At 42.9% G+C, this 13,306-nt stretch overlaps 1 protein-coding gene across 1 annotated transcript in view; it reads right to left on the bottom strand.

Annotated features, from left to right (window-relative positions):
* LOC120830948 (transmembrane protein 132C) overlaps positions 1-13,306 on the bottom strand; it is a 152,259-nt gene that overhangs the window by 29,514 nt on the left and 109,439 nt on the right. The window contains exon 5 of the mRNA XM_040195985.2: positions 10,740-10,935. Within this exon, the coding sequence (XP_040051919.2) occupies positions 10,740-10,935 (196 nt within the window). The remainder of the gene's footprint in view (positions 1-10,739; positions 10,936-13,306) is intronic.

Here is a 13,306-nt window from a genome sequence, read left to right as displayed (position 1 = left end):
GAGTGGGCGCAAAGGAATTGCGCAAAAATTAAAAAACCCCGGTAAAAACAGCGAGGTGAAGAATATTAGAGCGAGAGCAAAGGAGTCAGAAGGAGAGACAAGAGGGAGAAAAGAAGAGAATCTCACGCCTGTCCGAGGGAATTATTAAGTGGCTCGTCAACAAAGCGGCTCCCCACTGCCTTTAAAAGCTGCTGTGAGATACGCTGCGAGGAGGTGTGTGCATGCTTAGGTCCGGTGTGTCAAACGTCGCTATGTATGAATGAACCAGAGGTCTGCAGGGCCCTGTGTGCCAGCCTGCACGCATGAGCGAGTGCGTGAAAAAAGGTCTGCGCGTATGCATCCAGTGTGCGCTGACACATTTGTTTGTGTGTGCATGTTGCAGAGAGAAAAGTCCAGGAAACATCCGTTCTTTTCAATGAAGCTTATCCACGTGTGTGTGTGTGTGCCCTGTAAATAATGTGTGCGACTTAAAGTGAAGCAACTAGAGCGAGACCACCCATCACAGGAACACACGCAGGGTGCCTCACACACACACACACACACACACACACACACACACACACACACAGACAGACAGACAGACAGACAGACAGAGGATTGTAAAGAGTTGACAGTGGAAAAAACTGGAGCATTTTGCTCTTCTGTACAAATTCTATAGCAACTGTGACAACGAGAGCGTGTAAGCAGTTCTCTTTCAGTCTCGCCCTACTTGTCTGTTGGTCTATATCCCTCTCTCTTTCTTGCACACACACACACAGCTCTTCCAGTCGAAGTACTGCTGCCACTAATCTCTGACTGTGCTTGCGGTAAATGCACAAAGGTCGTAACACATACACACACTAAAACAAATGCACTTTTCTGCTCATTCTTTAAATTGTCAAGTTTCTCATTGGGGGGAAATGGCTCGGAACGTATGCGACTATAGAGTCTCCCTTTGGTCTGGCTGTGACCTCTTCATCCAAAACCAATTGTCTGGAAACCAATCAGGAGAGTTCTTCTTACAGAGCGGTAAATGCTGGGAAATACACTGATGACTGAGATCTTTATTTTCATGGTTAAATGAGTCAAAGGTAGATGGATCCAGTTTGGTACAAATGTTACACAATTGCATGCTTTTTATGTGTCATGTATACCTATGCTGGGCGTCATGCTGGAGGCACTTTAAACTAAATACTAATACGTTTTAAAACTTTATTTGTATTTTATTTAAGTGGATTTCACGATTGTATTTGTTGAAATGCTGCAATTTATGAGAAATTCACCAACATTTTTTGTATTTCGGAAACTCACTTAGGTGTGGATGCAAAGTGGACCTTTTGCAGGAGACATGTGCAATTAGTCTACTGTTATCACAGCATCACAGGTTTTATTATTTTATTACTCAGTAACAATTTGGTACATAAATCACATTTCATAAGTACGTTGATGTCATCCCGTTTGACTCAGGAATTAAAAATGATTGGCTTATGTAATTTCCCAATGGATTCACATAGCCTAACAATATTACCACTATTTGAAGTGGTCCATTGGTGCTCCAGCATAGCGCTGCATCATGAACATCTACTTTATCCCATCTGAAGCCATCAAAAGAGATAGAAAAGACATTGAAGCCACTTCATCAATCGACGGATTTACCAATTAGCTTTGGAGAAACTGTTAATGGGGCAAATGGATTTTTCATTAGGATCAAACAAATACCCTCTAGTAACAGGCAGAACATTTTATCCGGACCAGGAACTTGTGTCATTATGTAATCATGTGGTTTATCTATGTGCACGTGTATTTAATATAAAATCGGTCTGAGGGACAAAATGTATTGTATAGAAAAGAAACAGATTCAAAGCAAAGCAGTGAAGTACTAAATCGTGTGTTCATCAGAGTAAACATACAGTATACGAGAGGATGATGAAGAGGCCAGAAGACATACATGAAGGAAAGGAAGAATTAGAAGAATGTGGCCACAATACAGTTTCCTTCCCATTGAAAACAATGTAATTGGACACTAAATTGTGGATATTTATTATTGTATTGTACGGCTTTGGCAATGGTTTAAAAGAGGGAAAACCGAGCAGAGTCAAAGAAAGTAAGTTTGGGTGTGTAAGTAACATGAATGAACATCTGTACTGAGGAGAAATGAAATACAGGTCATGCACCATTATATGTTGAATTATAAGCAATAAAGTGGGTGAAGGCGTGCATGGGTGTAAATCAGATGTTCAGCACGTTGCTGCTCCAACGCCATTATCCCAGCCGAGTTAACACGTTAATTGAGGTTGTTTCAAGTCGAGTTATCTCGCTGAATTGAAACATTATTGGTGCATGCGTGTCATCGAGGTGTTATTTCAATTTGGCACGATATGTAGATTGGATTTGTACATATGTGCGTTAATGCTCTTGCTGCCTGTATGTGCTGCATGGCAATGGACAGTATGAGGCAGTATATTAGCTTGAACTGCCTCAATGTACTGCACATGTTGGTTACAAGAAGTATTTGCACTCGGCACACTTGGCTAGTGGTGAAAGCATGCGGGTGACTAGGGGGGAGTGACTTGGTTCTCTGACCAGGGAGACGTCGCTCCTTGACGTCCATCCGGCCAAACAGTTATGTGATGCCACATTAATGCTCTGAAGCCCAGAGAGGAAAAAAAGCACTTTGAGTTGTTACTTTTTTATGCCGGCTGTCGTCGAGTGGAACGTCTACGAGCGATACTTTTACGAGCGTTGGTCTCCCTCGCTCTCTCTTCCTGGAGTCACTTAAGTGAAGATGTAGAAATGACGTGTGTTTCCAATTGGCCCCGTTGAAGTAAATGAACCTCAACTTCAACTGGTATTGTGATTCAGCAGCCAGTCAATACTGTTCACTTAAGACTTTCATTGTAATGTGCAGACTGCTGCAACATCAATGAGGCAGCAGCTTCTCACGTCTACGGACACAGAGAGTCGGGAGATGCTTAAACGCCCGTAGGCTTGTTTTTGAGGGTTTAACTAAAGAAACATCTGAAAAGAAATGCACATTTTATTCAGCACTCTCAAAAGAAAGCCAGTGGTGCCAATTGGTATTGAATTGACTGAAGTTAACTAGGAGGCCAAATGAAAATTGCTGCCACGGGAGCTGAATCATGAAATTTAAAAGGGATGAAAGTTGTGGCGCATGTTCTTGTTGGATGATTCGGTTTGAATGATGAAAAAGGACTTCTGGTGTAATTTAAGTCTTGCAGGCGTGTGGGATCTTTTTCTCTTAGTGTTCGGATGTGTTGCCAACCCTCAAGAGGGCAAAGATCTCACTTATTGATACTGTGATGGGGAATGACTAAAGAACCAAAATATTTTGTTATTTTTAGTCAGCTGACCTCAGTGAATGTATCCCTGGATGCTTTGTGTGTCTGCACACATCACCTGCCTGAACAAGGACTCTCTGCCTGCTGTGTCTGTTCCCTTTGTTAGCCGCCTGTAACCTTTTAACCTACCTGGCATCCTGCTGAACTCCTGTAGGCTCCACCCTCTTTTTTGAATATTTGAAAAGGAAGTGAGAGAAAGGAAAGGAGGAAAAGGAGAGAGGAGGACGGGAGGCGGAGAGTGAACGTTGGAAAAAAGAAGGATCGTGAGGTCTAAGTACTGACAGAGAGGAGGAGGAGAAAGAGGAGGGGAGGTGGGAGGGAGAAGGAGACAGACGAGGGAGGTGACAGCTGGGCGAGCTGCCTGGACAAGATGGAGGTTTTTGGACAGTTGTGTGTGTGTGTGTGTGTGTGTGTGTGTGTGTGTGTGGGATATGTCAGGCATAAATGGTTATTATCGCTGTGACAATGTTAATTACAGCGGGACTATTAGGCCTGAGGAGACCCGGCTCATTCATTTGGCTTTAACACAGTTGTGTGTGTGTGTGTGTGCATGTTGGAGTGTGTTCCATTCTTTGTATACTTGTGAGTGCATGTATGTGTGATGGCATCGGATCTATTTGTTACACAGAGTCATTTCTTCTGGCTTTAGACAAACCCTGTAATGTTTCTTGTGATCTACAAGACTTCAGAATAATCATTTCTAACGAAGCTCGAGCCAAATTTCCACTCTTCTCTTCATGGAGTTATTTTAAGACTTTCACAACCCCTGTTTTCTCCCTGTGGAATCAAAGATTATCGGTGCAAAGGTTTACAATAAGTTATTTTCCCACATTTCCTGAGGAAGATTATTGACTGAGCTCGTCTGCCTTCATCAAAACTCACACCTTCTTGTTGCCTTGTTGGGAGTAAATATTAAAATGGCGTGAAGGTCTTTAAAAGTGTGTTATTGAATAGATGTTTGTCTGTCTACCCAAACCTTAATAGGAGAGTTCAGTATTTTTAGAGCGGTCTTGTAACCGATGACACTGTGTGGTGAGTAATCTGCACCCGAGCAGGTCACATCCAATGCAGCAGCCAGATCCTGTACTTTACCGACACTGCACTTTGCCTGCACCGGGGAAAACACGCTACGCTACTCATAACACTGAATTGCACGTTTCAACAGACTTTGTCAATGTTCAATGTGGGTTAAATACATTTAAAATACATTGATACGCAATTACTTGCATGGTGTCAGAAAAAGGAGCAGCTTGCATGTCCACAATTTTTTTTTAGTTTTATTTTATCAATTACAAATACAATAACATTAAAATGATGTCATTCAAAAACGTACTGCACGTAGGAACTGTGAATATCAAACCGTCTCTCGGCCTCTTTAACTCATCAGCTTGGCGTTTGCTGCTATCAACGTACAACGTCTCCTCCAGCCACTTGCTTGAGTGTAAATGTAACACCATCTACTTTAATATTATTACTACGACTGTCTTGTGTGGGAACACGTAGTCCGCTCTTATACAACGTTTCAATGCAACGCCGGCACTTCATATTTCAGTTTGCTTGCTCCGTCAGTGTTGATGTGGCATAATGAAATGAACTAGGCGCAGCAGCTAATGCGTGTAGGCGGACGGCACAGGACTGATGTGAGCTGAGAGCCGGCGCGGATCGTTCGGAGGTGCTGCTGATCCCCGTGTGACTAATTCAACCGCACAGTGTGCGATGAAACATGTCCGATTGATAACGAACCCCCAGCTGGTGGGAGGACAGCCGTGTGAGGCTTTGGTTAGATCAGGTGAGCGCCTGAACTTGAGGCAGAATATTTAAAAGGAAAAGGCATTGATGCTCATTGCTTCTGATGAATTACGGTGAAAACTAACATTTGCGTTGATTCCCTGTGTGAAAGTTTCTGTTTGTTAGTGGCAACCATCCAGTCTGAACCCTTTTTACTCTTTATCCCACCGTATTTTCTTTCTATATTTGGTATTTTAAGACTAACCTTGGTGTGGGCATCAATTGTTCTGTCAATCTAAGCGTATCTATCAATCAAATGAAAGGGTCCTAAACCTCAGCCAATGTCTTGATGCCCCTCGCTGTGCAACCTGTCTGTCCGTCATCACAATCATTACAATGCAATTAATTACATGCAGACAAGCCTACGGGGGTATGTGAGAGTCAATCACCATGTTGCTGGGGCAATTAGCACCCAACCTACTTTTGGAAAGCAAAGGTTAACTCTACGGGCTTAGCCCCCCCCCCCGCCACACTCGTCCACGCACACAGGCGCTAATGGGGTCAGAAGTCTTATTGGGGACAGCGTTAAGGTTCGTCAGTGGTAATTATGCAAAGAGCTTATTAGAGCAGGTGTAATTAGCTGCTGTGTTGTTTTAAGCCTTCCCTGAAACACACACCGACATTATACACACCACATTATGTGTACCTGGTGTATATTTAGAATATATATTATACGTCCTCGCATTTCTTTGCCTACGTGAGCGAATTTTTGCTTGGAAATAAGAATGTCTACTTGTTGTCTTTTAACTTTGAATTATGTTGCCATTAACACGTAGCAGACAGTAATCATTTCAACCTCTTGATTGCTCGGATGCAATTAGCTCCTGTTACCATTGCCGTGTAAACATCATTTCATCTGATGTTTGTAAATGTCCAGCAATCACACTAAAATGTACGATAAAAACATAAAGATGGCAGGCTAAATATATAATGAGATGACTATAAGCAGACGTTTAAAAAGAATACTGTGTTGAATGCAAATATATCTAAGAAATGGACGGGCCGAGCGTGAAATGAAGAGAATGACTGTAGGGAGGGAACCATACGAGGAGCGAAGAGATAAAACACGACGCAGGAGGGATGAAAACATGAGGTGGACACGAAGCCTAACAGCCCTTTCCCTACACACACACACACACACACACACACACACAAAAAAAACACTAGCAAAGATCCCACGGAGACTTTCAATTTCCAGTCCTCTAATTGCATTAGAAGTGCCCTGCTCTCGTCTCCCCTCGCTCTATTCCTCCTCCTCCTCCTCCATCCCTCACGCTTTCCTTTCTTCCTCTGTGGTGCGCAGGAGTTCTGGCGGGTTTGGTTTTAGAAAAGCAAAAGTCAAATGAGCGAATCGTGTGTGGTCACTTTGTCTGAGCGCAGCCCTCGCCGCTCTCTGGGTTCATGTTGCAGACCTGCTGAGTTCCAGCGGGTTTCATGCAGGTTTACATTCCCACCACGAACCACACAGAGTGCTTCCTCAGTGAGGTTTGGGTGGATTAAAGCCCGGCCAACATGATGACTCATCCCTCGCCTACACATTTGCTCACATAATATCAGTGGATAGTACATTGTTCAGCAGTACTAATTAGTTATCTATTTATTTTTTGGAAGATTTTTGAGGAAGAGCAAATCTGCCTCTCATCCCCTTCGCTGAGGACCATGTGACCTTATCATACTTGTTTCATTCACTTTTCATGTACATTCCTGTCTGTGTCTGGCTTCAAACTTTGGAAATTAAATCCGGTCACATGTCATGTGACAAGAAAATACTGTAAGTGTGTGTGTGTGTGTGTGTGTATCTGTGGTTGGGAGGGGGAAGCTCACAGCAGTCAATAAAACAGCTGTACTCAAGGCTAACAGCCAAAATCATAAGGTTAATCAAGTTAAAATATCTGACAGAGGAACCCCTAAAAAATGTCTGGAATAGCTATTAATGAATGGACGAAGAAATAATCTACCATGAATTATTCATGGCCTTCAACTCCTGATTACAATTTGTTCTTTATAGGATCCATTAAATCTCTTTTTGTCTTCATACGAGATTACAGGCAACTACAAGCGAGGAGTTTGTGCGTTAGAACCAACAGCGTGCTTGTGATACGATTCCACACAGTGTTGCTCAGGGTTAAATTAGCAAACACATGCTTTAAACCACCTCTGAAACAAAGGCACACAAAACAAATGGGGGAATAGACAAAAGCTGTGAAAATGGAGAATCTATAATTGAGTTTGAGAGCCATTTGTGTGTCTGCTTTCATCAACAGATTATTGACTACGGAGTTTCCTCTTCCTACTTACTGACTTCCTTTGAGAGAGAACCAATCAGAAGAGTTGAATTAAGAGCCCACTTATCTTAAGTGCTCCCTCCTGGCTTCGTCACACAATCCAAACTTCAGACGTTGCCAATGGCGAAGTATCTCAGTGTAAATTATTCAAATCGTACCTATTTCACCCAAAAAAAGAGTCAATATTTTTCAGTCTCTCTCTTCTCCGCAGTGTGAAAGGTTGTGAAACAGCCTCATTCCAAGCAGAGGTCTGTAATGGCACAGAACATAAACCAACGTTATTACTCATCCAATTTATCAGCCGCTAAAATACCTCTAAGAGCAAAGCAGGCCTGGCGGGTCCGTTTCTGACCTGCCTTCTCATTCCGTCTCTACGCTGTCTAACACGACGGGCCGCTTTGTTCCTCTTTCTGTCCATTATTTCCTCTCAGGTTCGGTCATCGTTAAAACGGGTAAAGACACAGATTGGTGGATGGAACAGAGAGCGTGAGTTTTCCTCTTCTCGCACTGTAAACCGCATCAACATAGTTCCGCTTTGCGAGCGCTGAGACGCTGTCCGTGGTGCTGAAACGTCGGCAGCAGCAACACCTCTGTGCCACACGTTGATAACAACGGCGGCAGGTTTGACGCGCTGTACTGTACCTGCTGTTTGGCTCTGATATTTGCTTGATAAAAATGTGTTAAGAGACATTTATATTTTCTAACTTTTTCTTTGTGGAGTGTGGATAATGTGTTCATCTGCTGACCAAACAAGTGCAACTCCTTTTAGTTATTCTTTCTTTTAGAAACTGTAACCCATGCAAATAGAAACTGTGGTAGATATCTATCCATCGCTTAAAGGGTATAAGGTGGAGCACTTATGCAGTATATCAACATATCTATTTAATAATATGAACCCACACTCTGCTGCAGCAGGGGATTGAGTCATTGTGAATGTGATTGGTTCGAGGTAGCAGAGACAGTAATGACACAGCATAGGAAATTGGATGCAATGTCATAATATTCATTATTTTGGCTGAATGCTAAAAATTATAGAAGATCACAAAAACAAAACATACGGTTCTTTTTTGTAATTTTTGTTTGGCTATTTGCAGAAATAACGGTAACAGAACATTCAATGCCAACGGCTTTTTCATGGTGTTGACTTTGAATATGAGGTCTATCAGTCTAACTCTGTTTCCATCTCTCTTTTTGTCCCTCCCTCCCTCCCTCCCTCCCCCAAACACTCTCCTCTCCTCACCCCCACACTCCTCTCTCTCAAAGATGAAACCAATTTTTCAGCCCCCGCTGAGGACAAATTACTCCTAATAATCCCTTGTTTCCTGAAGAGGGCCTCTTTCTTTCCCACTCAGCCGGGAGACCAGAACCTTAATGGATATGCGGAATTAGCGGGGAAATGTCAGAGAGGGCTTATTAACGGCGGGCGGTCTTCTGCTTTTCGGGACTGCATCGTGAAGAGAGAAGCCGCCGCATTGCCACGTCGGAACGGTTGACAAGCAGACTTTTGATTCGACGGTAGAAGACGTCCGTGGTGGAGTTCAATCAGACGGATCACAGAAATGATGTTTAGAGTGCTGCTCATGTCTGTTGTTTTGGTTGTTTACCAGTGCGACGGCGGTTAAGGTCACACATTTCGTCACGTGTTTGTTGTACCTTTAAATATTACACTTTTGTTCCGCTCCTCAGATGTGGGATTGTTTATTTTTGGGGTTTTTTAGGGAGAATCATGCAGGACTTGATGAAAGCTTTCACATCCGGCCGGCTTTGAAGATTCTAGCTCATAATTTGATTCCTTCTTCTTCCATCCTCCAAAGACCCTGAAACGTTGCGGCTTTCATCTCGGTGACCTCTGACCCGAGGCCCCTCTCCGGGAGAGACACGACGAGCAACCAGCAATCCACACCCGGCCATTTTGGTAAACAAATCAGCGGGCGCAATGACTTCTGAGAGCATCCATTTTGATGCTTTTACCAAAAGGAGAGATGAAGGGACAGAGAATTAAACTGGGCGAGTAGGTGAATGTGTTCAAAGACATTTGCATTCGGTCGGGTGCGTCCTGTGCTAAAGTTAACTTCCTTTATCACACAACGCAAACAAACATACTCATTCGAACCCAAACACATTATCTTTTGTTTTAATATCAAGTGGTTTTGTTTTAATTCACATCACAACAGGTTTCAAACCGTTTATCTATAACAATGTACTGGCAGGTGCTGTTGAAGCATTGGAAGAATGAGAAACGCTGAACCGGCTATTCAACGGGCTGATCGCACTCAAAGGGGTAATTGCAGTTTACTTGCATAGCGGACGGGAGCAGACGCTGGTGAATAATACAGAGTTACTGGATAACAACCAATCAGGCTTATCAGGAGATTTGGACTGAACTTCACATATTACACTAAACTGAAACAAGGTCCAGCCTAATTGATCCTAATGGGATAACTAATTAAATGGTATTTTTGTCATTAATGGTAATTTATGACATGAACAGACATATTTTAAATTGATTTTCAAAGCTGAAGCCTCACATTCATATACTTCTGTTTCTAAGTATTCAGGGGGAAGATATGTGGCATTTCCAACCCGAGAGTTCTATTCACACTGCCCCCTTAAAAAAAAGAAAATAAAAGCTTGCAAAATCCCAACAGCACCGCTATTTGAAATGATGGTTTCAAGCTTGCAAAAGCCTGAACAAAATTGGGTTTCCTCACTAGGGCTTTGGTGTTTGAAGGAGGGCTATCAGGCCAGATTAGCACTATCTCAGTGGTAATGGAACTAGGAGTATTTTGAAAAGCATCATCCTCCTTCTCCTCCTCCTCCTCCTCATCACCTTTTTTAGTGCGAAGTTCTTGGTTTCCGTAGCCGGAGCATCGGTGTCGGTTATATAACGTGTCTGATTTCATCACTGAAAGTATGAAGTAATGGTGCTGATGATGAGAAAGGTTACAAATATAAGATAACTTATATGATAACAACGCATCTGATGTTTTCCTTCACCTGTTTTATGTCAAGGTTTGCCGTCTTCCCCAGACAGGAAGCATTGAATTTAAATCAGAATAGGAATTTGCATTGAAAGTAATATTTGCTTTATACTTGGTGCTTGTCATTTGAAAACCTGTGAGGGTGAAACCTGCTGTGTGTGTGGTAGCAACAGCAGGGGGTAAACTAGCTGACCTTTAGCGCTCTGATCAACCTGAAGGGAAGGACTGGACTGGAGGTGTCAGCAGGAAGGTTAGGAGGGAAAAATCTATTTCCAGCATAAGAAATGTGTCCCGCTCGGCACGTCAACGCGTGCGACCACAGATGTCTGCGTCGAGTCACCTCTTACCTCAGCCAGGGGAACGATCCCCTGTATGTCAGCGTTGCTGATGTAGAGGTGCGAGACCTTCTCGGTTTGCCGGGAAGAGGCCTGCGCGCCCGCCGGGTACTCGATGTTCCAGTGGAGCGTCTGGGTCGGCACCAGGTTGATCACGTTGTCCACCTCAAATTCCAGCTGCATCACCTCGTACGATGGACTCTCCAACCTGCAGACACAAGAGAGAAAAGTGGTGGTTAATGGTTTTTAACATTTGCCGCGTTGAGCCTGGATAACTGACTCGACAACGTGAAGAGCACTACTGGATGAGCATCTCAAAAGCTGTGTCTGAGAAAACTAAGGAGTCTCCCTTCCAGCCACTGTGTGAGAGTGAGACATTATTAAATCACTTATTACCAAAAGAATCCGTTCATAACAGTAATCACTTTTAGATTTATGTTCAACTTTCTCTCTGGTATTTTTTATTTTTTTACTTCTACCTCTGTTCTGATTCCTACTTACAGAAATGTGACACTTTGTCATTTTGACAACTCCGAAACCGAAACCGCGGTGCACATCGTGCCCTCGCAGCTTTGTAGACTCATTACCCGCTTCTCCTCTCCTCCTGTCAGACCGCGACTATCTGCTGCCGGCATGAATCACACACCGTTGATCATTAGTGCCCCACAGACGTTCTCTGCATCGTCTTCTCCCACAGCCGACGCCACAGTCGGGGTCGGCGGCTGCATTCGTAAGTCAAGGTTGTGTCCAAGTTCAGAAGGAAACGATTGACCGTCGAGTCCTTTGTGATTTCATCGGGAGCACGCGGAGGAAAAGAAACACGGCGGGTCTTAAATAAAACACGGGTTTTCCGCGGTCGCGGCATTGAAATGGAGCGTACGTCCGACGTCCGTTGGTTCGTTCATCTCGTTCTGTGACACAAGCCGGCTTGTGGGACGTGAATCAGAAAAGAAAGAAGTAAATTGATTTTAGAGCCCACGTTTTATATTGGTCTTACAGGCATCTGGGACGGACACACACACACACATGCACAGATATATATAATGGTTAAAGGTCATGACAAAGCCAATTGCCAGGGGTCTGTGATATCTGGCGCCTGTCTGCGTGTGCGTCCGGGCCGGCGGGGTGAGCGATGTCTTACACAGATAGACTAAGGAGGGAAAATTGATGGGTGTCAGCTCCCCTTGACCCCTTCCAGATTCTTCCATCATGCGTGCTTTTCTTTCATCGATGCCCCCCCCCCCCCCCTCGGTCTGTTACCAAACCCGGCCCGCCTACAAAATGCCTGTTATGATTTCATCTTTTTCTCCTTATTGCAAGCTGCTGTGTTCCAATGGCTGCCAGAGACGGGACATCATTGCTGATTTAATAAAAAGCACAGGTAGTAAGTTGATAACGGATGATTGTGAATCTTGAAAAAATTTTCAATTGATTGAAATGTTAATGCCTAATTAGCGCAGTAAAAATAAGTATTGACAGAAATAGTTTCAGGTGCAATTTTTTAAATCAAATTAAAAAGCTGCACAGGAATGGAAAATTAAGAAAATCTCCGTTGGTGCTCAAAATTGCTTTTTGTGCTTGAGGTGCTTTGAATTTTGAATTGTGCAATGAGACATGCAGCCATCTTTGCTTAATAGTTTCTGATGAAGTGGACATTTAAATAATGCACAAAAAACATGGCAGGTAGCAGCGACAGCAGGTACGCACGTACCAATTAGACTAAATTAGAAACAAAGAACAGATAAATCTCTCTGCTTTTTCTCCCATAAATATTCCTAAACTTCACTCCTACTATTCCTAATTATTTTTTCTGGATAGAAAGTCACCATCTATAGTGGAGATTGCCCTGCCTTTTATATGAGCCAGAAATATCCACAGTCAATAACACAAATTGAAACTGCGACGTTGCAATTGGTTGTAAATTTGACGTGTCGGCATGGAATTAATGTCACATAAGACCCTAAATGTCACTGCTAGTGTTTATTTATCGCAGCTCACTGAAACGAAGGAGCTTTTTTATAGTGGATGAAATCAATCTGGAGTGGAATGTCAGCTCAAAATCACCGAATGCTACCAGGGTACAGGTATGTCTCATTTACTCAAGGTAATCGGTAACACTTGCAGTTCAGTCCTTGTACTCACATTTATGAATCAACTAAACATGGACTGTCTGGAGTAATTCACGCCACAATATCGGCTCACTCGCCTAAACACGTTGGTAGGAAAGCTGTTAAAAGCATGAGGAGACTGACTTTTCCCTTTATCTCAACAATACCAAACTTCAGTGAAACGCTATTAACTGTGATTTTAAAAAAACAGAATAATTCATAGCTGTGGTCTGTGACAGAGTTCAAATAATATGGAGAAACTATTGATTATCTGAAATCCTCAGAAATCCTGCAACTATAGAAAAATAAACAGTAGATTATGTCACTTAATGAATATCAATCTTCTAAAATACTGTACTATACTGTAAAAGAAATGTCAGAGGCTGGCAAAAAATGCTAATGCTGAACTAGACAATGCTAAGGCTAAGGCTGTGTATTTCCAAAAACTAGTATTTTGTCCCAAAAAATGAT

This window comes from Gasterosteus aculeatus, chromosome 13, assembly GCF_964276395.1.
Source record: "Gasterosteus aculeatus chromosome 13, fGasAcu3.hap1.1, whole genome shotgun sequence".
NCBI lineage: Eukaryota > Metazoa > Chordata > Actinopteri > Perciformes > Gasterosteidae > Gasterosteus > Gasterosteus aculeatus.
The sequence above is the reverse complement of the archived record's forward strand: the minus strand, read 5'-3'. Positions and strand labels throughout refer to the sequence as shown.